At 36.8% G+C, this 25002-nt stretch overlaps 4 protein-coding genes and 1 long non-coding RNA gene across 5 annotated transcripts in view; 3 read left to right on the top strand and 2 right to left on the bottom strand.

Annotated features, from left to right (window-relative positions):
• Positions 1 to 4846, top strand: part of LOC141820677 (28 kDa ribonucleoprotein, chloroplastic-like) — a 6141-nt gene extending 1295 nt beyond the window's left edge. Inside the window, exons 3-4 of the mRNA XM_074708038.1 lie at positions 4218 to 4499; positions 4605 to 4846. Of these exons, the coding sequence (XP_074564139.1) occupies positions 4218 to 4499; positions 4605 to 4670 (348 nt within the window). The 3' untranslated portion in view covers positions 4671 to 4846. The remainder of the gene's footprint in view (positions 1 to 4217; positions 4500 to 4604) is intronic.
• Positions 4847 to 5101: 255 nt separating this feature from the next.
• Positions 5102 to 8926, top strand: LOC141820669 (proteasome subunit beta type-4-like). The gene is made up of 7 exons (XM_074708030.1): positions 5102 to 5228; positions 5302 to 5357; positions 6016 to 6092; positions 6823 to 6952; positions 7104 to 7263; positions 7337 to 7522; positions 8634 to 8926. Exons 1-7 carry the CDS (start codon positions 5223 to 5225, stop codon positions 8745 to 8747), a joined length of 729 nt encoding a protein of 242 aa, XP_074564131.1. The 5' UTR covers positions 5102 to 5222; the 3' UTR covers positions 8748 to 8926.
• A 591-nt stretch (positions 8927 to 9517) lies between these two features.
• On the top strand, positions 9518 to 13050 carry LOC141820691 (uncharacterized). The gene is made up of 4 exons (XM_074708058.1): positions 9518 to 10094; positions 11027 to 11458; positions 11545 to 11830; positions 12505 to 13050. The coding sequence occupies exons 1-4, from the start codon at positions 9690 to 9692 to the stop codon at positions 12648 to 12650; spliced, it is 1269 nt and encodes a 422-aa protein (XP_074564159.1). The 5' UTR covers positions 9518 to 9689; the 3' UTR covers positions 12651 to 13050.
• Positions 13051 to 15108: 2058 nt separating this feature from the next.
• Positions 15109 to 23335, bottom strand: LOC141820639 (uncharacterized). The gene is made up of 10 exons (XM_074707996.1): positions 22955 to 23335; positions 21995 to 22148; positions 21727 to 21907; positions 20188 to 20258; positions 18945 to 19082; positions 18763 to 18854; positions 16629 to 16900; positions 16272 to 16357; positions 16091 to 16192; positions 15109 to 15507 (listed from the first exon to the last, which is right to left on the bottom strand). Exons 1-10 carry the CDS (start codon positions 23083 to 23085, stop codon positions 15346 to 15348), a joined length of 1389 nt encoding a protein of 462 aa, XP_074564097.1. The 5' UTR covers positions 23086 to 23335; the 3' UTR covers positions 15109 to 15345.
• Positions 23336 to 24055: 720 nt separating this feature from the next.
• On the bottom strand, positions 24056 to 24991 carry LOC141820524 (uncharacterized). Its single transcript, XR_012601143.1, has 3 exons — positions 24673 to 24991; positions 24397 to 24479; positions 24056 to 24110 (listed from the first exon to the last, which is right to left on the bottom strand). It is a non-coding gene; the product is annotated as an uncharacterized LOC141820524 (long non-coding RNA).
• Positions 24992 to 25002: the final 11 nt, after the last annotated feature.

Here is a 25002-nt window from a genome sequence, read left to right as displayed (position 1 = left end):
TCCTCTATATCTGGTCAAACTTGATCACCACAATAGATTTCTTTATGATTTGGACCGAGCCATGCAATCTCTTTGTTATTAGGTTTATCGGTCTACAAAAACCTTTTTGGTCGACTGAACTAGGCCACACCACTTACCCGAGTTTGGACCCACACCTGGATAATCAAACCAGTTGATTGACCTAATTGATTTTTCGATTAACTGAACTAGCTGTCTGATCAATCAGACAAGTTTGGGTCTGATTCGACCCTGGTTAAGTCTGATTTACTCAGGACTTGATCTAACTACATCTGATGTGTTTGTTTATCCTCCGTCTTACTTTCAGCTCTAGGTTCTGCCAAGACACTTGTACAAACACACCAAGCAAACACAAGAAAGTCTAATCCTGCAAGTCAACTTGACTTACTAGGCTTTCTTACTTGGAGTTTACTCTTTCAAAACTTCTCATTACCTAGGGCTCACTCCCTTACGGTTTTCTCTTTGCCAAGTATTTAGTCTCCTTGATCTGCTTCGACTTGTCACTTGGTAAACATCAGGTCTCCTTGACATACACTTTCCCTTTACCAAGCATCTAGTCTCCTTGACCTACTTGGACTTTCCCTTTACCAAGCATCTTGGTGGAGTCAAACCAAGTGAATAAGCCGCCCAACAAGCTAATATGGATCATGCTCAACTCACTCTAGATGTTGTTGATGATCCATTATGCATCAATGAAGGCCCAATTATAAGGGCTAAGGCTAAAAAGATGAAGAAAGTACTTAATATACTAATTGAAGATGTGAAGGCCAAATTTACTATTGAAGAAGGTTTGATCAAGAGCAAGTCATGCGGCTTAGTTAACTTAATTCAAGCCTTGGATGGGCTTAAGTAGCCACTTAGTCTCATGTTTATGTAGTAGAGATATGTAGGCTCAATTTAAGCTCAATTTCTAGCTTTATTTGGGTTGTAATAATGCATGGCTAAGTAGTCTACATATGTCTTTACTAAATAGACTTATTTTAGCCTTTTAGGGTTTTTAGGTCACCATATAGCTATAAATAAAGGGGGTGACAGCCACACATGTATCTTTGACATGTTTCCAATCTAAAACATGAGTTGGGAGAATAGGCACGACCTTCACCTGGCGCGTCTTTGGAAAATAGGCACAATCATGCCTAATAGGCACGACCTTCACCTGGTGCGTCTCTGGAAAATAAGCACGGCTGTGCCTTTTAGGCACGACCCCAAACTGGATCAGGAAAAAACTGGGGCATGATCGTGCCTAATATGCACGGCCCCAACATGGTCCTGTTCTGGAAGTGGGCACAGTCATGCCTGATAGGCACGACCCCTAGCTGTCTTTGATCAGTAGGAGGGAGACGGCCGTGTCTGGGCCGTGGGTATGTGAGGCACGGCCGTGCCTGGTAGGCACGGACGTGTTCTGCTCTGTTGCTCCTTTTCCTCCATTTCTTCGTGTTTGCTACATAAGAGACTCGCCCGTGACAGCGAGCACGGCCAGTGTGAGCCTCTTCTCTCCACTTCTTGCTCCACTATCAATAATGCATCATTTTGGCTCTAAATCGCATCCTGTCAAGCAAAATATACCAAGAGCAGATCTTCATGTAAAAGAGTAGAAATAGATAATAATAAATGAATAAGGTATGATAAAGTAGAGCATATGCAATAAATTACAAATAGATGAGCGTTAAACAAGGCTAAAAACCATATATGACCTACGCTCATCATAAACCCTGCAGGTGGACTTAGTCCGGCATGATAATAAAGTTGAGTGGTACTACACTTGGAATTAGATATTAATTAATTGAGTTGTCAATAACTCATTTAATTAACAGACATACGATATCTTAAACATAGGGAGATTAATGTACTCATAATAAGAAGGAGCTCATATTGTAATATGGGATTGGTACGATAGTTCAATAATAATCCTTTAGTAGTATGAGTTATTATTGATGGACTTGAGTTGGATGTTTGGGCCGAACATGGAAGCCCAAGCCCATCAGGAGACCTAAATCAATTCCTCCTCTACGTCTCTATTGTAGCCTCTATATAATGTCTCGTATCCACCCAACATAATTTTATTAATTCTGTTCCTACATCCTCTAGGGCCGGCGACAAGGCTTTAAAGAGAGGAGGAGAGGAGGCGGCACAAACATACACAAGCCCCTTTCCCTTAATCCTTGCTAGGGTTGGTGCCCCATTCCTCTAATCCTCTAGGGCCGGCGCCCCTTTCCTTTAATCCTTGCTAGGGCCGACGCCCCTTTCCCTAATCCTCTAGGGCCGACGGAGAGAGAAGAGGAAGAGGAGGAGGTGGTTCCCTTTTCCCTATTCCTAGAATTCTCTTGGTGGCCGACGGTTTGGAAAGGAGGAGAAGAGAGGAGGTGGCTAGGCTCCCCTAATCCTAAGGTGGGTGGTTATTCTCTTGGTAGATCGTTGCCCACACAACGTCCAGGAAGAGGAGAGAAATACAATAGAAGATCAAGATATTTTCGACTATAAACAATCATCCATTCAATCTCAAGAAGAAAGGTACAACTAGTTTAATTTCCGCTGTGTAGTTATTTTCTTCGTATGGATCCTGAATACCAACATAGTCTCCTTGTGAGAGAAACTAGAAACATGGATAACAAGCTAGCCCCACATAATTGGGAGATATAGCTTGTTGTGTGGTAGAATGGTGAATAATCAGAATGCTAGCATTGTCTTTGTGAACCATTGTGGCAAACTTTGAGGAGGGCTCATTCATATAGGCTACACAATGGATGGTTTAGGTTAAATTTCATGATTTGATCTCGTGTAGCGTATATAAATGACCTTCATCTATGTGCGGTGTAAGTCCCAGCTATTTTGGGGTTCGTTACATTTGGATATTTCAGTGTAGGAAATTCAATGGATATATAGATTCAGTACATGTAGCCAATCTGGTATTTTGACTATTTGTGAACTTTGTCTTACCTACCATGTAACTAGCTTTCGGGATAGCAGAAAATTTGTCCAACTCTTCGTATTCTTGGAAAACTACTCTTTCCTTCTAGAGGATATTAACGTTTTCTGTCTTTTTTTTTTTCTCTGCTTCATCCTCAAAATATAGTGGATTGTTCTGATTTGTTATATTATTGAATTGCTCTTCATTATGATATAGAACTGGAACACAGAAGCACTTGAATTTGAATCACAAAATTAGATCACATGGATATGGACCTCTGAATCATAACCTCATATTCTACAGTTAAAATCCATTAAATTTCAGTTTACTAGCTTTTCATATGTTGGTGATACAAATCTGCCAGAGTTGCTGTTTCACTTTTCTTATTTGGTGACCACAGCAGATTACTAAAATTAGGATAAAAGCTAGCCTAATCAGTCGTTTCTTGAGGAACCAAATGCAGCTTAGATTGCATCATATTGGAGCAATGTGATCGTTAGAACAAATTTGTGATGTCTATCATCCTATATGCCTAACACTTTCATAGGACAAGTTATCTTGGTAATATTGTAGAAATGCTACATTGTAGCATTCTCATGGTTTCTTTTTCATGGCATTTTAACTTAATATTTTTTTAAACAAAATGTTTAATTACTCTAAAGTATACCTGCACAAGACCAATCTTGAAATTTATCTAGAAAACTGCTTTGTTTCTGTATGCTAGTTGTTTTGTTACATACAAGACTTGTCTGAGTGTTCAATCTGTCACTTGTGCAACTAGCAATTCAGACTAAATGAAATGGATTGACTTTAAATACACCTGGATGCTTTGTATAACATCATATCAATTGTTTGGTCCCTAGTCACAGACCAACTCAATTAGACTGGAGCATTTAACTTTCAGTCTGAGAAAGAGGACAAGCAAAAAGTATTCAATCTTCGGCATCAAACTGTAGCAAGGTTAAGGAGAAATGTTATTTTACCAATTATTTTTACTGACAGGGATCTCCAACCTTTCAAACTGTTGAATCTAATGTGCCAGGTTGATGATTCTTTCACAACCATTTTATTATCTGCTTCTTGTTGCTTATCTGCATGTTTAAATTGTCACATGCTTCCTCATATGCCAATTCTAATTTTGCTTGTTGCCATGAGCTTAAGATACCATCTTGCATTATTTTGTTTTGGCTACTTTCTGATTTAGATATCTGAACTCTCATGCGAGAGTAGAAAAAGTTTCTCATGATTGTTGAGTTTTGTGGTAGTAACATGTTTGCTGTTATGGAAACAGGAAGTTAATGGCCGGCTCTTGACCGTAAACAAAGCAGCCCCCAGGGGCTCTCGTGTGGAAAGAACTCCACGAGTATACGAACCTTCCTTCAGAATCTATGTTGGCAATCTGCCATGGGAAGTGGATGACGACCGCCTGGAGCAAGTATTCAGCGAACACGGTAAAGTGGTGGAAGCAAGGGTTGTGTATGATAGAGATAGCGGACGTTCGCGTGGTTTTGGCTTTGTGAAAATGGAATCACAGGAAGAAATGGATGATGCTATTGCTGCTCTTGATGGACAGGTGAGTTTACTTAGTTTCGCCAATTTACAGAGTTTACTTAGTTTGTGCTTGATTGTGCCACAAAACTTGCTCAGTTAACAATTCTTGCTCGTTCTATGTTGCCAGAATTTGGATGGTCGCGCATTAAGAGTTAATGTCGCCGAGGAGAGACCAAGGCGTGCCGCCTTCTGATATCGAAAAACCGAAAAATTGTTTCTCTGAAATACTTTGTATGAATTTTTTTCTTCTGTACTTTCTAGGGCTAGCCAAAGTACTTTCTTGTTATGGATTTCTATGCATTACTCACTTGATGAAGACCTTGTAAGTGTTCAATTTGTGAACTAAGAAAAGAAATACCATTCTGTGTTCCTCCAAACTCCAATTTATGCAGTACTTTCTGTGACTGACAGTAATTTTATCGTTGCGTTCAGGTTCTTCTTGTTAAACTCCGATGTGAGTTGTAGTTCAGATTTGAAGTGTAAATAGAAGTTAATATTTTTTATTTTATTAATTATTGGCTACGAATTATTTTTTAAAAATTTATAAAGCCTGGCTGTCAACGGATGGCCTTTCTGTTTCCGGCCCAAATAGTTTTTCTTGGGCTACAAGTCAAGGAGCAACGCTCGCCTAGTCGCCTATTTGTTCTTCCTCGTCGATCTTCTCTTGCTTATCGACGAACGTACCCTACGTGCTTCTCTGTTTTGAATCACTATTTGTCATCTCCCTTCCGATCGTCGGAGCGCTATGGAGGTCAGTTGTTTCGTCCTTACCCTAGATTGTCGACATTCTCTAAACCAGTCGTTTGTGTTTGTTTTGGTTGCAGACGTTGGCCATGAAAGATGTAACAATCGTAGATAATGGAGCTACTGAAAGGACCTTGTAAGGATCTCGTAATATCTTCCTTTTTTCTTCTCTTTTTTAATTAAGTTTTGATGGTCGTGATTCTGTGTCTTTACCCTAGCGATTCACTGTCGATATTGTCGAGATATCTCCCAGCGTCGGTTTTGTGGTTTATTCTATCGAACTGTTAAAAAGGCTCTTATTAGGTCTTTTTCGAAGCTTTGGAAGCTATAGTTTATGGGTGGTTACTGAGACCTTCATGTAAGCTGATTTTAATTTTAGAAGTTGGCAGGTTATGTGGCTTGGATATTACAGTATCAGATGCATGGAATTTGAGTGTAAAAGAGAACCAAGTCTATGTCACTTTGAAGCAAAAAAAAAAAAAAAAAACTAGATAAATTTGACGGATAGTACCTCAAGGCAGTTGGAAGTGTTTTTTTTACCTGAATTTTATTTGACACCATGCTGTATCAATTGCTATTATCACAAATAGGGTGATACTTCTCAGTCTTAAACTCCGAAAGACTATTTAATTTCCACTGATATTTAGTCATGATGCATCACTATGCTGTGTAAATAATATCTATGTGAGAATTCAGTTATCTTCCCAACTTTCTATAATTGTATTTGAATCATACAATCATAGACTCATCCCTACTGAATTATACAATATTGGACTTGCCAAATATTTGGACAGGTATCCTTATGTGACTGGTACGTCAGTGATAGGGATGAAATACAAAGACGGTGTTATCTTGGCGGCTGATACAGGAGGTCATTTTTTGATATTTTATTTGTATTAATATTCACTATTATACCATGGTGAAAGACTTCTGCCTAGATAGTAGTTGAAGAAACTTTCCTTCCAAGGATCAGAGGAGATGCAGCTCTGATATAATGTAGATTATTCCAATGAAAATGCCAACATAGGATTCTAATATATTTTGCAGTGCCTTGTCTAGATGAAGTTAAAGAAGTCATAACTAGAAGCCGAATACAATCATAATCAAATAAGCGTCTTCCTTGTATTAATTATGCACGTATAGAATATGCAGACAAAGTTACAGAACTTAGACTAATTTTGTGATCTATGATCCTTTAATTTTGTGATCATCCCCTTCCCCTTTTTAACTTTATTTGCAAGTGAGCCAAGCCTAAGGATTGGAGTAAACATGCACTGAATGAGAAGGTAGAATTTATTGCCAGAAGAATTTTTATGGAAAATTAGAAAACAGCCTATGCATGACACTCTCAGAAATCCGTGCAGATGCAAATAACATTAAGATGCCAGTTATAGAGATTAAACTCAAATGCCATTGGAAGAAATTTTGCACTCTTGAAATAGTAGTATCAATAACTAATTATAAATGGAAAAGAAAAACAAAGTGGAAAGAAAAATATGAAAGAAGGAATATAGCTGATAGTTACATTTTTCATTACTGATATGATTTATTCCCTCTATATTACTTGACACAGATGAACTTTTATCCTTTGCAATGTGCAGGTTCCTATGGGTCTACTCTGAGATACAAGAGTGTGGAGCGCATAAAACCTATTGGGAAACACTCTCTCCTAGGTGCAAGTGGAGAAATCAGTGATTTCCAAGAGATCCTGCGCTATCTTGATGAGCTCATGTAAGAAATTTGCTTGCCTTTTCTTGTACGGGTTGCTAAAAGTATCAATTATTTGGCAACTTTTTGTTTTAAATGGTCAGCAACTCTGTTATTCTCATGTACGCATCTTTTGCCTTTTCATGTTTTAACAAGTAGCATTTTCCCCCCTTAGCTTGTATGACAACATGTGGGATGATGGGAACTCACTTGGTCCCAAGGAGGTTCACAATTATCTCACTCGGGTTATGTACAATCGGCGCAATAAGTTTGATCCTTTTTGGAATTCACTCGTTCTTGGTGGAGTGAAGAATGGACGGAAGTATCTTGGGATGGTGCGTAAATGCTTTCTTCTTGTTGTTTTTACTGTGCTTGAATTAATATAGCCATGAAATGCCTATATTATAGGTGAGCATGATTGGCACACATTTTGAGGACAATCATGTGGCCACTGGGTTTGGAAATCATCTTGCAAGGCCAATACTGCGTGCTGAATGGCGTGAAGACCTGAGCTTTGAAGAGGCTGTTAAGCTGATGGAGAAGTGCCTTCTTGTGCTCTTATATCGTGATAGATCAGCAATCAACAAGTTTCAGGTATAATCACCTAAGACTTTATATCATGCTCTTATATCGTGATGGTCACTTTGTTGTCTTTATTGATATGCAACACACGGGAATATTATTTTTTGAGCGTGGATGTGCAATTAGTGCGATTGAGTGTGTTTCCATGACTCAAGCACTAGCTTTACAATTTTTTGCCAGGTTCCATTGACATGTTCACACAGATATTCTCCATTCACTTTAATCAAGGAAAATGGACTAAAAGGATAGAAACAAGGGATATATGACAATAAATGGGTGGAAATAGATGTAGGCTTCAATGAGATTAAAAGGTTTGATTAAATTTTCTGAACATCAGACAAGGAGAAGAGTCAAAGGAAAACATGCTGGAAAAGTTGGGAAATTTTTGGATCCAGCGTTTGACTGAGGGATGCGAAGGAAAATAGGCATGGTACAGAAGTGTACGGGTGCATCTGCATCAACTGAAGCAAGGTGATGCCAGTGAGGGCGAAGGGAGAGGGGGTTGCCTCCCCATGATCACTAGAAGACGCACCACTGAGGCACATCATCGCTGCCTTGCAGAAAAGGAGAGAGAAACACCGAGAGAAGGAAAAGGGTGGAGGCAGGTGTTCCGTCGTCATCCATCGATGGAGAAATTAAGTGGGTGTGAGAGAGAGCTCGAGGGAGTAGGAACTAAGAGATGAAACGTTGCGATACACACAATTAAGGAAAAGTCAAACACCTTAATATATAAACATCTTGGAAAAATACCAAGTGAACCCAAGAGCATGACTAAACCTAAACCAAATCACCCTGTCTTGGTTCGGCCTTAACTCATCCAAATTGATCTTAATTCAAGCTTGGTTCAAATCTTATTAATCCTAATCACAACTCACTTGTTAGACCCACCATGCCTCCTAGCAAATTTGACATCCCAATAATTACCCAGATTATGTTTATTTAAATTAGATAAATATTTGTTCTAGAGTATAACAGATGGATTTTTAGCATTTGCATGTTCATTGAGAAGATAGTACTATGTAGCAAGTTCTGTGATGATTGTTAATCTTATTCGACAAGTGCGATAGTTTTCTGTGTTGGAACTTAAAAAGGTATTGGTTGCCTAAGTCTGACTACATTGCAGGTTGGAAAAATAACAGAGGAAGGAGTGACCATCTCTCAGCCATATGCACTGAAGACCTACTGGGGTTTCTCTGCCTTCCAAAACCCTAGCAAGGGAGCTGAGGGATCATGGTAATAATTGATATGCCCTTACTTTATGAAACTTTGATCACACACAAGGTTTCGGTGGGAAGGAGCGGTGGTATTACGATATCATTTTAGCTTCTTAGGCAGAAATCTAAAGTTACAGACAATTGTGGTACAGTTGAATGGTATGAAGATGCATTGAGATGGCTTTAGCCATTTTATTTCAAAGATTTGTTTTGTACCTCGCTCAGTGTATTTTGGAACTTTTACCTTCAGTCTAATTTATCTTTAACATGCTAAATTTTACTTCTTTTTTTCCCATTTATTATCCTTTTTGCCTTGGATCGCTATTTTTACCTATTTTTAAATGAAAAATATCATTTTGTGTGCACTTGTGTGTATGTGCTGTTTATCGTGTTCACTTTAAATCTAAATGTCAGTTTTCTCAAAACAGTTTGTTGGCATGGGCCAAAAGGAGAGATAAAAATATTATTTTAAAAGCTTCATTTATTTTTATAGTTTTTTAGAAATAAGTTCTGAAATGTTTCTTACAGCAGATAAGGCGTTGTTACATGTGCGAATATTTTCAGATGAAAAAAAAAATGTTATATCAAAACTTCATTTTATTTTTTTAATAACTAATTTTTGACCTTTTGTTAGATGAGATATGCCCGTTAATATCCAAAATTATAAAAACGCAAAGATTGCAGAATGCAAAAGTACAAGGACTTATATCAAAGTTTCATTTGTTTTTTAATTTTTTTTTAAGAAATATTTTTGACTTTTTGCTAGATTAGTAATGAGAAGATTAGACGGAGTTTGAAGGCTGAAGTGTTAGTAAAGTGGTCAGGGGACTGAGGACCGTGCTCGTCGGCGGCGGCTTCTTCTTCATTCTTCTGCCACCACGACGCCTCCAGGCGAAGCCGTCGAGTACCTCACTGCTCCGCTACGCACGCACGCACGCTCTATAATCTATATCCTTGGCCGGCGCATGGAGGGGGATGACGAAGCACCGCTTGTGCCGTACGGAGGCGGCGAGAGGGATTTACTAGACGCCGCCCTCCGCCGCCTAGAGGTACTCCTGTCCTTGCTCGGTTTCCCGACCTCCTCCTCGCTCGGTCTCCTCGCGGCATCCTGCGTCGCCTTCCTCGTCCTCGGCGTCGCCGTTCCTACTGCCTCGATCTGCCTCTCCCGGTGCTCGCGGTCCGGATGCGAAGACTACGAGGTGCAGCAGTTCGATCTCTGCGTTACGGTGTCGGAGACGTCTCTGGCGGCTGTCTCGCTTGTGACCATCTCGCGGAACATGATCAAGTATGGCATGCGGAAGTTCCTTTTCGTGGACCAGCACCACGGCTATGTTGTGAGGTTCCAGGACAAATATATCTCTAAAATCCAGGTCGAAGTCTACCTTTTGCATTCGATTCGTCCATTTTCTCCCTTCTTTATGAATCGTCGGTGATATTGTATGTATGAACTACCTCTCGAGTGCAAATAGCTTAGTCGTGAAGTTAAAAAAGAAGAAGGCGTTTGAACTATGAAAGCAAACTAAGGTGCCTGTTTTCTTACTGCAATTAGGTTATCGTTCTGAACCATTAAACTTAAGGGTGTTTGACACCTTTAGGGACTAGAACATGCAGGTCGATTTAGGGGTTAGTAGCACTGATGATATAGTTGTGAAGAGGGTAATGGGATGACCAAAGCACTAGAGTTGAACTAAAATGAAATTCAAGGGAAGAACATCAAAGGTTTTATACAGGCTTCCTTTTTTTTGGAGTTTATTATTGTATCATGTGAACTTGCAATACGAATGAACTAACAAAATCATTTCTTGAATTTGTACTGCCTCCCAGTTCATTAACCATTTTTGGTTAAAGCTTAGAGGCCCCTCTGACGTGAAAAGGGCCTTTACTTGTGTAATATTAGATCAAAGTGATTCTGCAGACTAGAGATAACATTCTTCCTATTAGTTCGATCGAATACACAATTTCCATTCACTAATTTCAGTGTAGGAGGATCATCTAGTTGAGATTCTCCTTCTTAAGCTAGTGTTGAGTTTTGTAGAAATACGCCAATGTTCAATCTTTTACAGGGGCATTGAACTAAATACCAAGGCGCTCCGCCAATTTTAACTATTCACATTCAACAGAATTTTTTCTTTAAAATTTACTTTTTGTTAAAAAAATTCTTTAGCTATTAAAATAGTGAGTTATTATTCAAGCTTCATTATGTCCTCAAACTCTGGAGAGTAATGTATTAGGTTTACATCAATAGTGAATTTATTACCTTCTTTTGCATAAACTGATAATTTCACTGCATATCAAATGACAGGATTTCTTCCATTTGCTTCTTTGGTGGATACTGCCCTGCTCTCTTGTGAAAATTGCCCGTGAAATCGTCCGTTGTATGTTCATCTTACATGAGTCCACATGGAGAGCTGTTGTGGTTTTCTTAGCCTCAATGTTGTCATGGCTCTATTTAACAGCAGTGCTTTTATCAGCTAGCTTGTTGTTTAATCTAGTATGTAATTTGCAAATTATTCACTTTGAAGACTATGGTAAGGTTTTTGAAAGGGATGTAGATCCTGTCATGCACTTGGAGGAACACACGCGCTTACGATTTTATCTTTCCAAAATCAGTCATAGATTCCGCATATTCCTGCTGCTACTTTTCTTGTTTGTTACTTCAAGTCAGTTTGTTACCCTCTTTCAGACTACTGGATACAGTGGAAACATCAACTTTGCTAATGCTGGAGATATTGCTGTGAGTTTATGTGAATACTCAAGTTCTAGATAGATTCTAGGTGCTTCTGGAACTTAATTCTTCTTTTCGACTTTTCATACTGTCAGGTGTCCTCAGTTGTTCAGGTGGTTGTTGTAATTCTTTGTTTAAATGCTGCTTCTAAAATTTCACATAGGGCTCAAGGCATTGCATCATTAGCCAGCCGATGGCACGCTTATATAACGTGCTCTCCTACTGGTTCTCAAATGCAAAATACAAATAGTGCAGGGAATATGGAGGCCATTCCTGAAAGTTCATCAGTAATGGATAATTCAGAAAGTGACTTGGAATCTTTTGAAGATACTTCTCAGTTTACTTCTTCTATGCTCTCATTCCATAGGCGGCAAGCCCTTGGTATGTAACTTTGCCTTTTCTTACAAATAGATATGCTATTTCTATTTGCAGCAACCAAAATGCCCTTAGTGCTTGATATTCTTCGTGTTCATCTTTACCTCATGTTAATTGCATTAGCTGCAGATGAATGATTATTATTCTAGTTAATTAGCCCTTTAAAGGTTTCTTTCAAATTTTGGATTCTGAAATTGTCATTCCTAGAATTTTACGAAGTAAAGATGCCATGTACAGTACCTACAAATATACAAATCCTCTGTCTTGCCATGGTATTTCTTGAATGCTTGTTACATGATAAGCTGCTAGATTCGTTGTTAAAGAAATAAATGGTGCATGGAAATATGATCTTATCTAAAAAGAGAAAGAGGTAATTGTTTTCCTGCAAGTTTGCTTGGACTATATATCCTACTAGGAAATATTTGATAGGCATATATACAATTTTAGCTAAAAAGAATAGTCCATGTATGATTTAAATTTAGATTAGGAATTAAATCTCTGAGATCACTCTGGTTGAAGTATCATCTTGAGTTAGTTAACCCATTTTATTCCTGACCTCCCTATCCATAGTTTTCCTTTTTACTCTAGGGATGTTAGTGTCTCATGTCTGACATTCTTACAAGTTAATTTTCAATTTCTTTATGGCATGTTTTTATCTGTCTTTCCTTTTGCCCTTACAGTTACATATCTACAATCGAACCCCGGGGGCATCACAATCTTTGGATGGACAGTTGACCGAGCGTTGCTCAATACCATCTTCTTCCTCGAACTGTCCCTCATTCTTTTCGTGCTTGGTAAAACAATTGTCTTCACTGGGAAGAATTGACCTACATTGTTCATACGTTCGACAGAACACAAGTTGTGACCTAATTTAAGGGAAGTTAACCTTTTCAATTAAGTGAGACCGCAACAAACAAAGATCACAACAACATACGGTCTGGAGTTTTGGCCTGGGCAGGAAGCTACAAATTTGCATGCTTCTTTTTGATCTCAGTCGAGTAGTTCAAGCTATAACTGGATGATTGCTCCTGCAATTGGGCAACTAACAACTTCTTTTTATACTGTAATTTATGTGAAAAAAAAAACAAGAAATTTTGAACATTTACGCAATTCATATGATATATCTTCTCATATTCTGTACCTTCTGCAAACTCTCTTTAGGTTGCAACACTGCAGAAAATGGCCAAGGAGCAAATTCTTTATCAAGACCTTAAGCCTAATGAGGTAATAAATCTCTTTATGTTATTTTTCTAACAAATAATTTTTGCTCTGTTTATTCTTTATTCAAAATTTAAAAATCAAATGCATGTGGAAATTGCAACATGGGAATCCCTATGACTAATGACAAAATCATGCCTTGCATTGTATCAGTATCATATCATTACAATAAACACATCATTTTATGATTATCATATCATTAAGTTAAGATTTCATTATTTGGGTTTAGTTTTTCCAATTTCCTTTCATTACTAGAGATATTTATCACTTTTGTTTAACCAAGGATCTAATCCTAAAATTTCATTATTCCAAATTCATAAATTCTTCAATTGTTAGACATTCACTGTAGGTTGTAGCTTCAAATGCAAGCACCATGCTCTATCCCATTAACTTTTTATTTTCTTTTCAAAGCCAACTTAATTATCAAACTTATATTAGTCAACCAAGTGCACATCTTAAACTAGGAATTCATCTAATTAATTAAGATGCAGTAAGAGGCAAGCAAGCTAATGATCAGTTTTCCCAACTGACCAAGTTTGAGTTTGTGTTTTCCAGGCCACCATCACTCTTCTTTTCCCCCTCCTCTTTTGAACAAACAATAGCTTTTGGCAATGAAACAAAGTGATGTGCATGGCATGTGGTAGCTTAGTAAAAGATCAATGTCTAGGCCTACCATTCCTTTTTCTTTCTTCAAACAAATTGCAAAAAAATATTTAGTTAATTAATTACCACCAGACTCATCACTAACTGATCTACCCTACACATATTCCTCTAAATCAATCAATTAATTGTCATGTATGTGCCTATAAATACAAGACATTAAGCTTGCTATGCACTCTTGCACTTAAAAAATACATACTTGTGGGCTGTGACTTCTTTTTCTTCTTTGTCTGGCTATGCACTCTTGCTCTTAAGACACACACATGGCTTCTTCTTCGTCGTCTTCTTGGTTCGGAAATGTGATTAGCAACAGTTGAGAGAGGTGGTGTGGTGTTACAGGGAATCAAGCACAATGGTCCGAGAGAAGAATTCATGTAAAATGATCTATTTGTTATCTAATGAATATTATATTTGGATGTTTTCTTTTTTACAAGTTATAAAATGAGTGATCCTTGTATGTATATTATCATGCATATGAACTGATTGAGTTGTTTGAACATGTGTAGTAATTTGTTTATAATATTGTGTTTGATCAAATGTTGTGAAGCAAGCTAATTTCATTGTGGATTATGATATATATACTTTTGGCTATGGAGGAATCTTTGTTTTTAAGTTTCTGATTTATGTTTGCCTTTAAATTTATTTTCTTTTCTTTTTAGCGAATGCTAGAGAAATCAAACAAACCGCGAGGAGGAAAAGATTTCAAAAAATTTTGATAGATTTTTTTGATAGATCTTGTAGATTTTGGATAAATTTGTATTCTCATGCAAACTCCGGCACACAATTTGTAAAAAATTGTTGCGTTGGAATATAATGGAACTAAATTTAAAATTTTAAATAGAGTTTATGTTAAAATTATTAATTTTCTAGAAAGTTTTTGATAAATTAATTAAAATTGATAAAGTTTATGATAGATTTTAAGTATATAAATCATTCTGGTTTGATTGAATTAGAAATTATTATGGGATTGATATTTAGAAACGTTTGGAATGAGTATTATCATTTTCTCTCCAAAAATTCCTAACGTGGGATGCTCTTAGCCGGTGAAATATAATGATAAATATATAAAAAATAATTAAATTTTTATAGATACTTTGACAAAGGTCCAAATTCAATTTTTGGCTAAAATAAAATATTTAAAGATATAATTTAATTAGATGTTTATTTCAATCAAACGGCATAAAAACAAACTAAAATAGGTGAAATTGAAGTTCTTATGCCTATGAAAACATTTCGTTTAAGATCCCATTACTAAACATCAATAGTATACAAAAAAATATTTTTTTCCAAATAAACATGTGCATAAGTGGGCTTTCATTAAATATGTTTTTGGAGACTGAAAAGGCAAGATAATATTTGCATTAAGAAAAATCATGCAAGAATAATCTCGAAATTGACCGTGAAAGCAGAATGTTGTTTCATCTTGTAACTTTGAATTTGTCAAATTTTACATACAAGTGATTTTGATTGGAAAATTTACAAGTTCAGAACATCGCAAATACAAGAGCAGACTAAAACTCAATAATCACCCAAACATGAAACAGTAGGAAAGACAGGAGGAAAAGAAAAATGGTGGGAAATAATCCCACAGACATTAAAAACAAATGGAGGAAATTTATAGTGAGGAGAGAAGAGTGATTGTTCTAGCTGGCTAGATGACTTGGGGAGCTGCTGAACATGGTGTGCCACATGAAAGCCCTTGAGAGCACCATCTCGAGCTCGTCGTGAGTCCAATCTTCTGTGGGAAGGTGTTGAAGGAACATCACCATTTCTTGGAAGTCAAACTTTTGAAGCTTATCTGACCACTACAACATTCAAATGGTGCTTTCAGAATTAGCAGTTCTATGCTGTCCGACAACAGTTCACAAGTTGGTTATTCGACCAACAATATGATACACAGTTCAAAACCGAATCAGGAAACACTAAATTAGCATGATGTTTGATGGAGCATGAGACAGTTCTTAGTTGACATGGTCATTCAAGTTTTCTTTATTAGTTAAAAAATTACATCCAAAGTTCAACACCAATGAAGTTGGAGAAAAACAGAGTTCATATGCAATTGTCAAATGAAGCAACTGGTATCAGGTGGATAATCAACTTATCGGGACACAATCAGAATAGAATTTGATTTTTTTTAGATGAATGAACGTTAAAGATCTGAAAGTCCTTTACTTCAGTGTATGTTTCTACTTTGTTCTACTAGTGATGATGAAATATTAAAACAATGGGAGTAGTAGAGGTTCAAGATTGCGCTAGATGCAATAAGAGAATCATGGCCACTAGGAAGATGGAACTCAAAGGATTATGAAACTCATGTTGAATCTAATAAACATATTTAGTTAACATTCAGATGATCCCAGCACAGAAATTAACAGAACTTAAACTTACTGTTAGAAGCAAACTTGCAGATATGTACACAAGGAAATCTGGCAATGAATCTCCTTCAGCAAGATAAGTATCCCACAGACGAGTGACAAGGTGGAAAGGGATCTAGAAAGTTATGAATCTTAATTAGCAACTTAAATGATCATATATCCATCAAGGACAGAGACTTTAATACAAAGCCAACCTCACGAATTAGGAGACAATTGAACCATCGAAAAGCAAATTGAAGGAACTCAAGCCCTTCCTCTTCCACGTGTCTTGATACAGGTTCTAGCGCCCAACATGAAAGGTCAACCATCAGGACATGAACATTTCAAATTCCATAAACTAAGAAATATCTACAGTGAAAGTAAAAGAATTCTCTGAGATTAACTGAAGTGCACAGTGCACAGTGCACAGCTGCTAATCAAGTTACAATTATATTTCCTTTTGGCAAGATTATTAGTTGAAAGAGAAGTAACGGAATCACTGAAACTTAGATCGGCATCGAGGAAATAAGACTAAATTGTGGTATAATAAAAAGCAACAGGGCTGCAATTACCATCGATGCGACGAACCAGTTCTCGCAATCTGAAAACAAACCGCTGAATTCCTGGTTGAGCAAATGTGTAATGATCTTGCATGCCATCAAGCAATTTTGAGAGACACCAGTAGCAATCAGCTTCAATGTTGGATATTATCTGAGGCGAAAGATCTGAAATTGACCAGCTCTCCATGCTGCCATTTAGATGTTCAGATAAGAACACTATCAAAAATGGTGTGACAAGATCATTTATTCCTTGAACATATCCACTTGCTGGGTGACGAATAGCCCTGGGGAGCAATTACAAACTTATTTTTAGTGCACTTCAGACAGAATAATATATATGAGAAGAGGAGTTTAAAAATCCCATAAAAACATTCACTTTCACCATCTAAAACAAAACTCTCAAGAGCAAACATAGCATCACAACCTTTTCGTGATAAACTCTAGGACTTGTAATCACAATCATGCAAAAATTATAAAAAAAAAACAATTCAAATAACTAAAACAATCCAGTAAAATAAACTGGTACATGATCTAATTCTAAACATAATAATTTATCTCTAGTTTTATTATTTCTAGCAGTTCTTGTCTAAGGGCATATGCCTACTTGGAAGAGAAGAAAGAAAGCACCAGTAGTGGGCAACGGAGGGGAAAGAACAAAGAGACGAGTTTCCCTTGTTTTCACCACTTTCCCGTCTTCCTCTCCTCTTCCATCCACTTTTGGACATAACCAAAAATGGGGAAAGGAGCTCTAAATTGTTCCCTTCCCTTTGTTTTTGTTTCTTCCATCGAAGTAGACAAGATAAGTAACTACTTTCCCCTTCCCCTTACCTCCACTTGGGATCCCTTCCTCTCAAATAACATGCCCTAGGTTGAGAGGTTGATATCTGGTCTTAAAATGTGGCATAGTTTGAATAAAGAACTAATGAAAGTTTGACACTAATCTTAGGAGAAGAGTTATTGTAAGACTTATGAAAAAGCTACTGTCTAATTCTTATAAACATTCAATCATATCTAATTAAAATTTTATCTATCCAATTAGATTTTTCTTTCCCGCAAATGTTGTGCGATCACTTGCTGAGGCACAATGCATGCGAATCTGTGAGATCACTCGCTGACGCACACAGCCCCTGCTCATCTGCACACTTGAATTTCATTCAATGTAATTATAATGGCCTCAGAATTTTCCACTAACATATGATCCATTGGAGAGCGCAGACACTGCAGATTTATGGATGTTAAAAAGAGGAACATCTACTAGTTGAAAGTAATATGATCAATGATATGTATGCTAGTCTAGCTACCAGTTTCATGGCCAGCAAGTGTATTAGAGTCAATTTAAGTTTCTACGCTACAATTCACAATAGTATTAGATGAACGGACCAACATATTTAAGATATAAAATCATAAAATATGTTTTTCTTCATTAAGGTCCTTTGAATAGAGAATTGGAATTAATCCTGATTAGTACTAAATAAACCTAGCAGCATATTCAAGATATATTACCATGGAGTATGATATTCTTGATCAATACGCTTTTTTAATCAGAATTAGTTGAAATTAATCCTGATGTTGCATCATGAAGGAAAACTTTAAATATTATACGACTTAAAGAACACAAACTAAATAGATGAAACCTATTTTTAGCTTAATGAAGAGGAAAACCATGGGAGTAGTAGAGGTAATGGACAAAACTTCCTCATTAGGAAAAAAGTAATAGATTTTTTATTATATTACCCAATAAGATGAAGTTGAAAAGGTACAATTGTTGACAGAATAAAATATGTAAACTGATGAGGGGTTTTCAGTTTTTATGAGATCGTCATGCACCCCATAGGTCAGATTTTTACAGAACAGCTATTGGGCAACTACGGTTTATCAATAAAAATGTTGGTAGGAAATAACGGCACATGAAATTTAACACATGGAGATGAATTATGTGGTGACGGATATGGTAGGCTAATGTGTACAATGAAATAAATCATAGATGCTGTTCATTAACAATTAAGTACAACTAAACATGAGAGAAATTAGGCTGAAACAATATGTGCAAGTTCCCAAGGAATCATAAATGTTATGATTACACAAAAGGAAAGAATGTTGAACTTAATTCCTACTTTGGACAAAATAATCAATCATTAAATCTAACCATGTATAAAGAATTCGCTCCAAGGATTTCTGAATTTGAGCATGCTGGAAGAAAGTGACATCAGGAACTGTTCTTGGGCAGTCAACAGAGATCTGTTAATAAAGAATATACAAATTTAGAATATGAATGCAAACAGCATGATAACCATATCATAAAACATCAAATTAAATTGAATGAAAAACCTGGCGAAGCATGTTGATCTCATCATCTGACCGTTCAGAGTCAGGAATGTCATAATACTGAGCGACACATTCAACATACTCAAGTCTCTTTCTAGCCAAAACTCCCTCCCTTCTATCTGAATTGGGTGGTGCATATCCCTGTTTTCAGCTGATGCTTAAATTCACATATTTTGAAGAATGATTATAATTTATAGCAGATAAATGAACAGGAAAGTTTCATACAGCAAAACAAAGCTTTTCAGGTCTACAATATGTGAAAATTTATGACTGCTAACAGCCTGTAAGTGCATGATATATGTTAAGGAACCAAGTGAATCCTGGCCTAATCCAATAATAAAAATCAAGGCAAAGAACATAGGAATGAGTTGATTTCTCTTTGATGAAGAGTGTAGTTTCCAGAGGAGATGCCACTAAAGGCCAGAAGGCATTACAAAAGCCTAAACTTGAGCTACTAAAAATGAGTACCTCATAATACTACCTATCCACTCCATTATTTCTCTTTGGTCTTTTCTCCTCTAATTCTATTTCTTATAGCTGAGTTGATCACATGAAATGTGTGCAAATTTGATCACTTGCATAAATATTTAGTTCTAAATTTCTTTGTTCATTTTAATTAGTTACTAGAGACTAGAAACACATGCAGTGCTAAACATCTAGCATTATTGAAATTTTCTTTAGTTATCTTAAATTACTTTTACATCTTTGAACATCAGTTACACAATGAAAACTTATACGGCAGTCATTCTTTCTTGGTGCCATTCTGCATTCTAGTCTGATAAACTTATTTAAATCTTAGATGTCTCTATTTCAGAAAGATCAAACTATTCTGAGTTGCTAATGCAAGGTCCAAGAACAATGTTAAAAAGAAAATTAATGGGAAAAATTGATCATTTCTAAAATCTTACAAGAGAGCTAAATAGCCAGAAGATGGCTAGTAACAATATGTTGTATATAAATAATCAAGGATTAACAAGAAGTGCACCATAAGGAATGCTGATTTAACAACAGAGTTTAGTCACTTTCTATCACAAGAAAAACATTCAAATAACAGGAAGGAGTCATGATACATAGCAGAGGGATTAGAATAATCTTTTTAAATGTTCAAAAAAGTTAACTTGTCTATTCTGTTGAAATAGAAACTAAAAAATATGTATTCCCTTGACAAATCAGGATTCTATTTTAGGATTATATTGAAAATCAATAAGCAAAGTTACGATAAAACTTGAAAAAGTTGAAGGGTTACCAGAAGAAGTCTCCATATATTAGGTCGCATATATGGTGGTACACCGCTCCAAGATAACTCACGTAGCTTTTCTGCAGATATGCAATAACTTTACAAACTCATACACTCAAGGGTAATGCTCACTGCTAAATGACTTCAGAGTTGCACTAATGTAATGAATTTAACCAACACCTAATACAATTAATCTTTCTTCTTCATTTTAAGTTCATATATTAATACTTCAAATTAAAGCAAATGCATGTATCTTAAATACATCTAAGCAAAACCACAAACATACAAGTTCTGCCACACTAAAGGTAGCTAAGAGTGAAATTTATTTATAAGAACTAACCACAAAAAGATAAATAAAAATGTTCTGCCTACAGCAAGGAAAACAAGATCCTTAAACCCTGCCTTAATGAAGAATTGGTTAACCATAATCTTCCTTAGACCATACCCTCAACAAAGTTAATCACATAGCAAGCTCAAAAGCTATCAGTTTCATGACAGAGTGAGTCATAAACCAGCAGAAATATGTCTTACCAAGATCAAAGTCCTGAAATGGAGAAAGTATGAAGGTGGCCAACATAGTGTATGGTATCTATGTAGCATGGATCACAAAACAAAACTGATAAGAGGTACATAATTTTTAAAAAAAAACACATTACCAAGAAAATAAATAAATAATCAAGTTAAATAAGGATGCATGTATTAAAGCCAAAATAGCAAATGACCTATAAGGCCCAGCCCATCCAAACCAGTCCAACAAACAAAACAAACAAGAAGAGACTGGCAAACTACATTTGGATAAGGGAGGGGGCAAGTTTGGTAGGTGGTGGAAGAAGTGGGCTTAGTGAGTCATTAACTCTTGACTCATTAGTGTCACAGATTTATATTTATTTGTTGTTCTTATGGGCATACAGCTTGCACATGTCTTGGCTTGGGGCATGACATGACCAATATTCATGCTCACTTTAGAAGCTACTTCGATGATGGTAGAAAGAGATAAAAGAAAATAATCTGATGGAATATGTAATATAGTTCCATAAAACTTAGGGAAGAGTAATCATGTTTGTGGCAGAATTTTCACACTTACAACACACTTATGAAGCAGCATTTCAAGCTTATGTAGTATCAATATGTAAATGAAATGAAATTGGTGATGACTTAGTGTTTTACCACAAGTTTAACAAAAAAACTCATTAGTTTATGCTAAAACGGAAATTTACTATTCTGTCATAACTCATTACAAAAATGATGCAATAAAGGAAATTTCACCTAGGCACATGCATCACAACTCTTTAAAACTAAAATGGTTGGCTTACATATTTATTATTAATTTTTTAATAAAAAGTACTCACATATGCCTACAAAATTCAAGGTTAAACACTTGGCAAGCAAAATAAACAAGGAATGGAAAGGGAAAATATAATTAATTGTTAACACAAAGAAGTGCTAGACTGCTAATGAGATAAATTTGCATATGGAAATTGGAAACAAACCAAAAGGGTGCAAAGAATAATGGGGGGGGGGGGGGGGGGGGGGGGGGGGGGATTATACCTAGTATAACAGCTTGTCTAGAAAGTTCTTTTCTGAACTTTTCAACTCTTGCAGCATCTGTGGCTCTAGCTCCAGTGACAGAACCTTGAGCATCAGGTGGTGTACTTGAAGTGGTCAATGATGATATACTTTTCTGCAGATTTGCATTGTTCGCTGTTCTTCCAGAACTTTGAGCCTCAGCCTGAGGAGTAAGTTACTTTAATGGTCATCTCGATAGACTGTAAAGAGATAAGTTATTCTAGAACATCTATATACAAAATTCAGTTACTTCAAAGGAACTGGTTGTTTGGTCATTTCCACGATCATTTGAGGAGTAGCTTCTTTCCATTGCTTGAGAGTGTGTAGGCGAAGCAAGAGCATTTAAAGGCTCGGATTTCCGAGTCAGCAAAACTTTGCCAGGAAAACTTCGACCTTTCAGCAGTCTGAATGAAGTAGATATGTAAGATAAATTTATAAAATTATAAGACCAAATGTCCAAATTTCATTTCTGTTCATCAGAGAAGCTAATAGGTCTTTGACATCAGAGAAGCAAAAGTTTGGCAATATAGAGGTCACGCATTATTGAAAGTACCAGTTATCTTTAGAAGATCCTCATTACTTAAATTTGAAAGAGGGTTTTTTTATTTGTTTACTTAGTATTTTGTTAAAAAAAAAATTAACACAGGTCTTTCAGAAAGTAGTAGCATGAGTGGCAGTACATGTTACTCATTCTTGATTAACAATACGTAAAGGAAATTAACAAGGCATGTTATGAATCATGATAGTCAGCCAATTATATCTGGGCTAGTGTCGCCCTAATAAACCCACAGTTAAAATGAATTCTTTGTGGGCCACGCGCTTGAAACATTAATGCCAAGACATTTCACAATTAAAATGCACTATTTTCACCCTAATGTCGTGAACGAAGTCCTAAATCCAAAACAAAAACATCATTGGAACAATCATTTTCTCATAAACCTAGCCACTAAAATGAACAGATCTGAAAACTATCTCAAGTAGAAAGTGAGAAATTTATTCACAACCCAGATCAATTCCCCGATTCAACTATCAAAATTAAGAGGTAAAAGCACAATAACCATTCAGGATCCACACTTTTCAGGTATACCCACTATTTGAGAGTAAAAATGTACCAATTCCATCCACCATTAACATTGGTACCCAAGATCTAGATTTGGTCAAGGGCCCTAACGTGATCGTGATCGGGATCGAGAGGGAAAACGGCACTAACCCTTGAACATTTCGGAGTGTTTGGTTGAACCTCCATTCGGGATTAGGACTAGGGATCCCTCCGGCACCACTGCCGCTGCCGCCGGTGATCACGTCCTTTCGGGTGGATTCGTCTCCTCCGTTGCTCTTCATGGAAACGCCCTCTCCCTTCGGAATCTTCAGATACGGCGAGAAACAATCTCTCTCCGCTTGGTCTCGCCCTTGCTGCGATTGGAGGCCTGTTCTAGTTGGAGACGCCAAAAAGCGGCTGCGATGTAATTGGGGACGACGTTGAGGTATGAACAGTCTGTGACGCTTAATCTGGTCCGCTCAATCACAATTGGACGGTGAAGGATGCAGATCGATGCGGCGACCACCAGCATCTCCGCACCGGAGACGTTCATTATGCTTCATCCTCATATGAATTTTATGCCTTTGTTGAGATTTATAAAAGGCATTAATTTTATTAAAATAATTAGTATTTTTTATATTTAATTATTTAAATCTTTTTAATATATTACAAAGTTATACTTAACTGCTTTTAAATAATATATTTTATTTTTCTTCTGAATTAATTAAATTACTTTCTCATGGAGTAACATAGATGATCTACAAATAAAATACTCTATATTATTAATGTGAAAAAAAAACAAAGATTTAGTATGACTCTATATAAATTTACAACTATAAAAAATATTTGTCACACTTGTAGTTCTAGAGCTGTAACAGCAGTATCATGATTAAAATTTTCTTTTCTAAAACTTAATCAGGGACAAACACACGTAAGAATTATGTGTGAAGAGAAATGATACACTACGACGTGAAACACCAACTACTACGTATGCAATTAATGAGTATCTAGATTATAGTCGATGTTTAATTATCTAAGCTCTCGAAATAAGAAGAAACAGAGAGCACTTGCTTAAGAAATCAATGGCTAGCCGGTTAAACATCACTGGTTCTGCAAAGGCAACGATGGCCCCTTCATTGTCAGTTCTGCTGGCGGCTGCAATTGTTGCTGATTTCGCAGCTGCTGCTGAACTGGTGAGCTGCCAGGAGAGATTGGATTTGTAGCTGCTGAAGCTGGTGAGAGCAAAGTTGGATTGCCCGCCACTCGGCAACATTTGGCCAGTAGCCATCTTCAGCCGCTGGATCTCTTTTCATTGTCTCATTCAGTGCTGCACAGTTAAAGCATCTGATTAGAGTATTGGATTATAACCATCATTAGGTTTTAAGTATTGGATTATAAACATGATCTAACAACCAAATAATATCAGATAACAGTAGACTCATCGGTGTCGGATGATGAGGTTGATTTGATGTTGTGTGAAAGATGAATAAACAAAAATAAGTCTGATAACTTTGAGTACCCTTTGAAAAAACTGATACAGTTGCAACGAATTAATATTTGCAAAAGATGATTTAGCATAAGAAACAAGAGACGCGTTTAGATGAGGTCCTTACCGTCCTGCAAGTGAACTTGCTGTTCCATTGTCTGCCATCGCAGTTTCAACTCATTGTTTTCAACAGTTAGACCGTTGGTATCTCTGTAGAAGGAAAGGATAACAAGAATCAGGATTTTTTTTCCAATATCTGAACAATTTATTATTTCCAATGTCAACCATAAAAAGAATTGCATAATAAGTTTATCAGCCAAGCCACAATGATCAATATAACTAATTTTATGATCTTATATTGATAGGTGATTCCATAATCAAATGAAGCAACATATTAACTCACTGGGAAGATGGGCTATGGGTGGGCGACGGAAGCTAGGAGATAAGCATACCACGTTACATGCGTCCAGAAATGGAAAGAAACCCACCGGGGTAAGGGGCGCATTAAAGAATTCCTTCTCTTCTGCGTGGGAAGGGTACACCAGCTGCGGGCTCGCCTCTACAAGTAATAAACCGATTCCAAAAGAGGAAGAAGAACAGGACGGTGTGGGTGACATCCCCTCGTCCAAAATTTAACGAACCATTCCGTACGACGTCAACGGAGGAATCCGACGGCTGGAGATGGATATCGCATCAAGTCCGTGCTATGATCGCGGACCTCGCGCAACACCGG

This window comes from Curcuma longa, unplaced genomic scaffold (genome assembly GCF_044706935.1).
Source record: "Curcuma longa cultivar G26 ecotype Majalengka, Jawa Barat unplaced genomic scaffold, ITB_CL_G26_1.1 utg509_np1212_2302976_RagTag, whole genome shotgun sequence".
Taxonomy (NCBI): domain Eukaryota; kingdom Viridiplantae; phylum Streptophyta; class Magnoliopsida; order Zingiberales; family Zingiberaceae; genus Curcuma; species Curcuma longa.
Note: the sequence above shows the minus strand (reverse complement) of the source record. Positions and strands in the feature narration are given on the sequence as shown.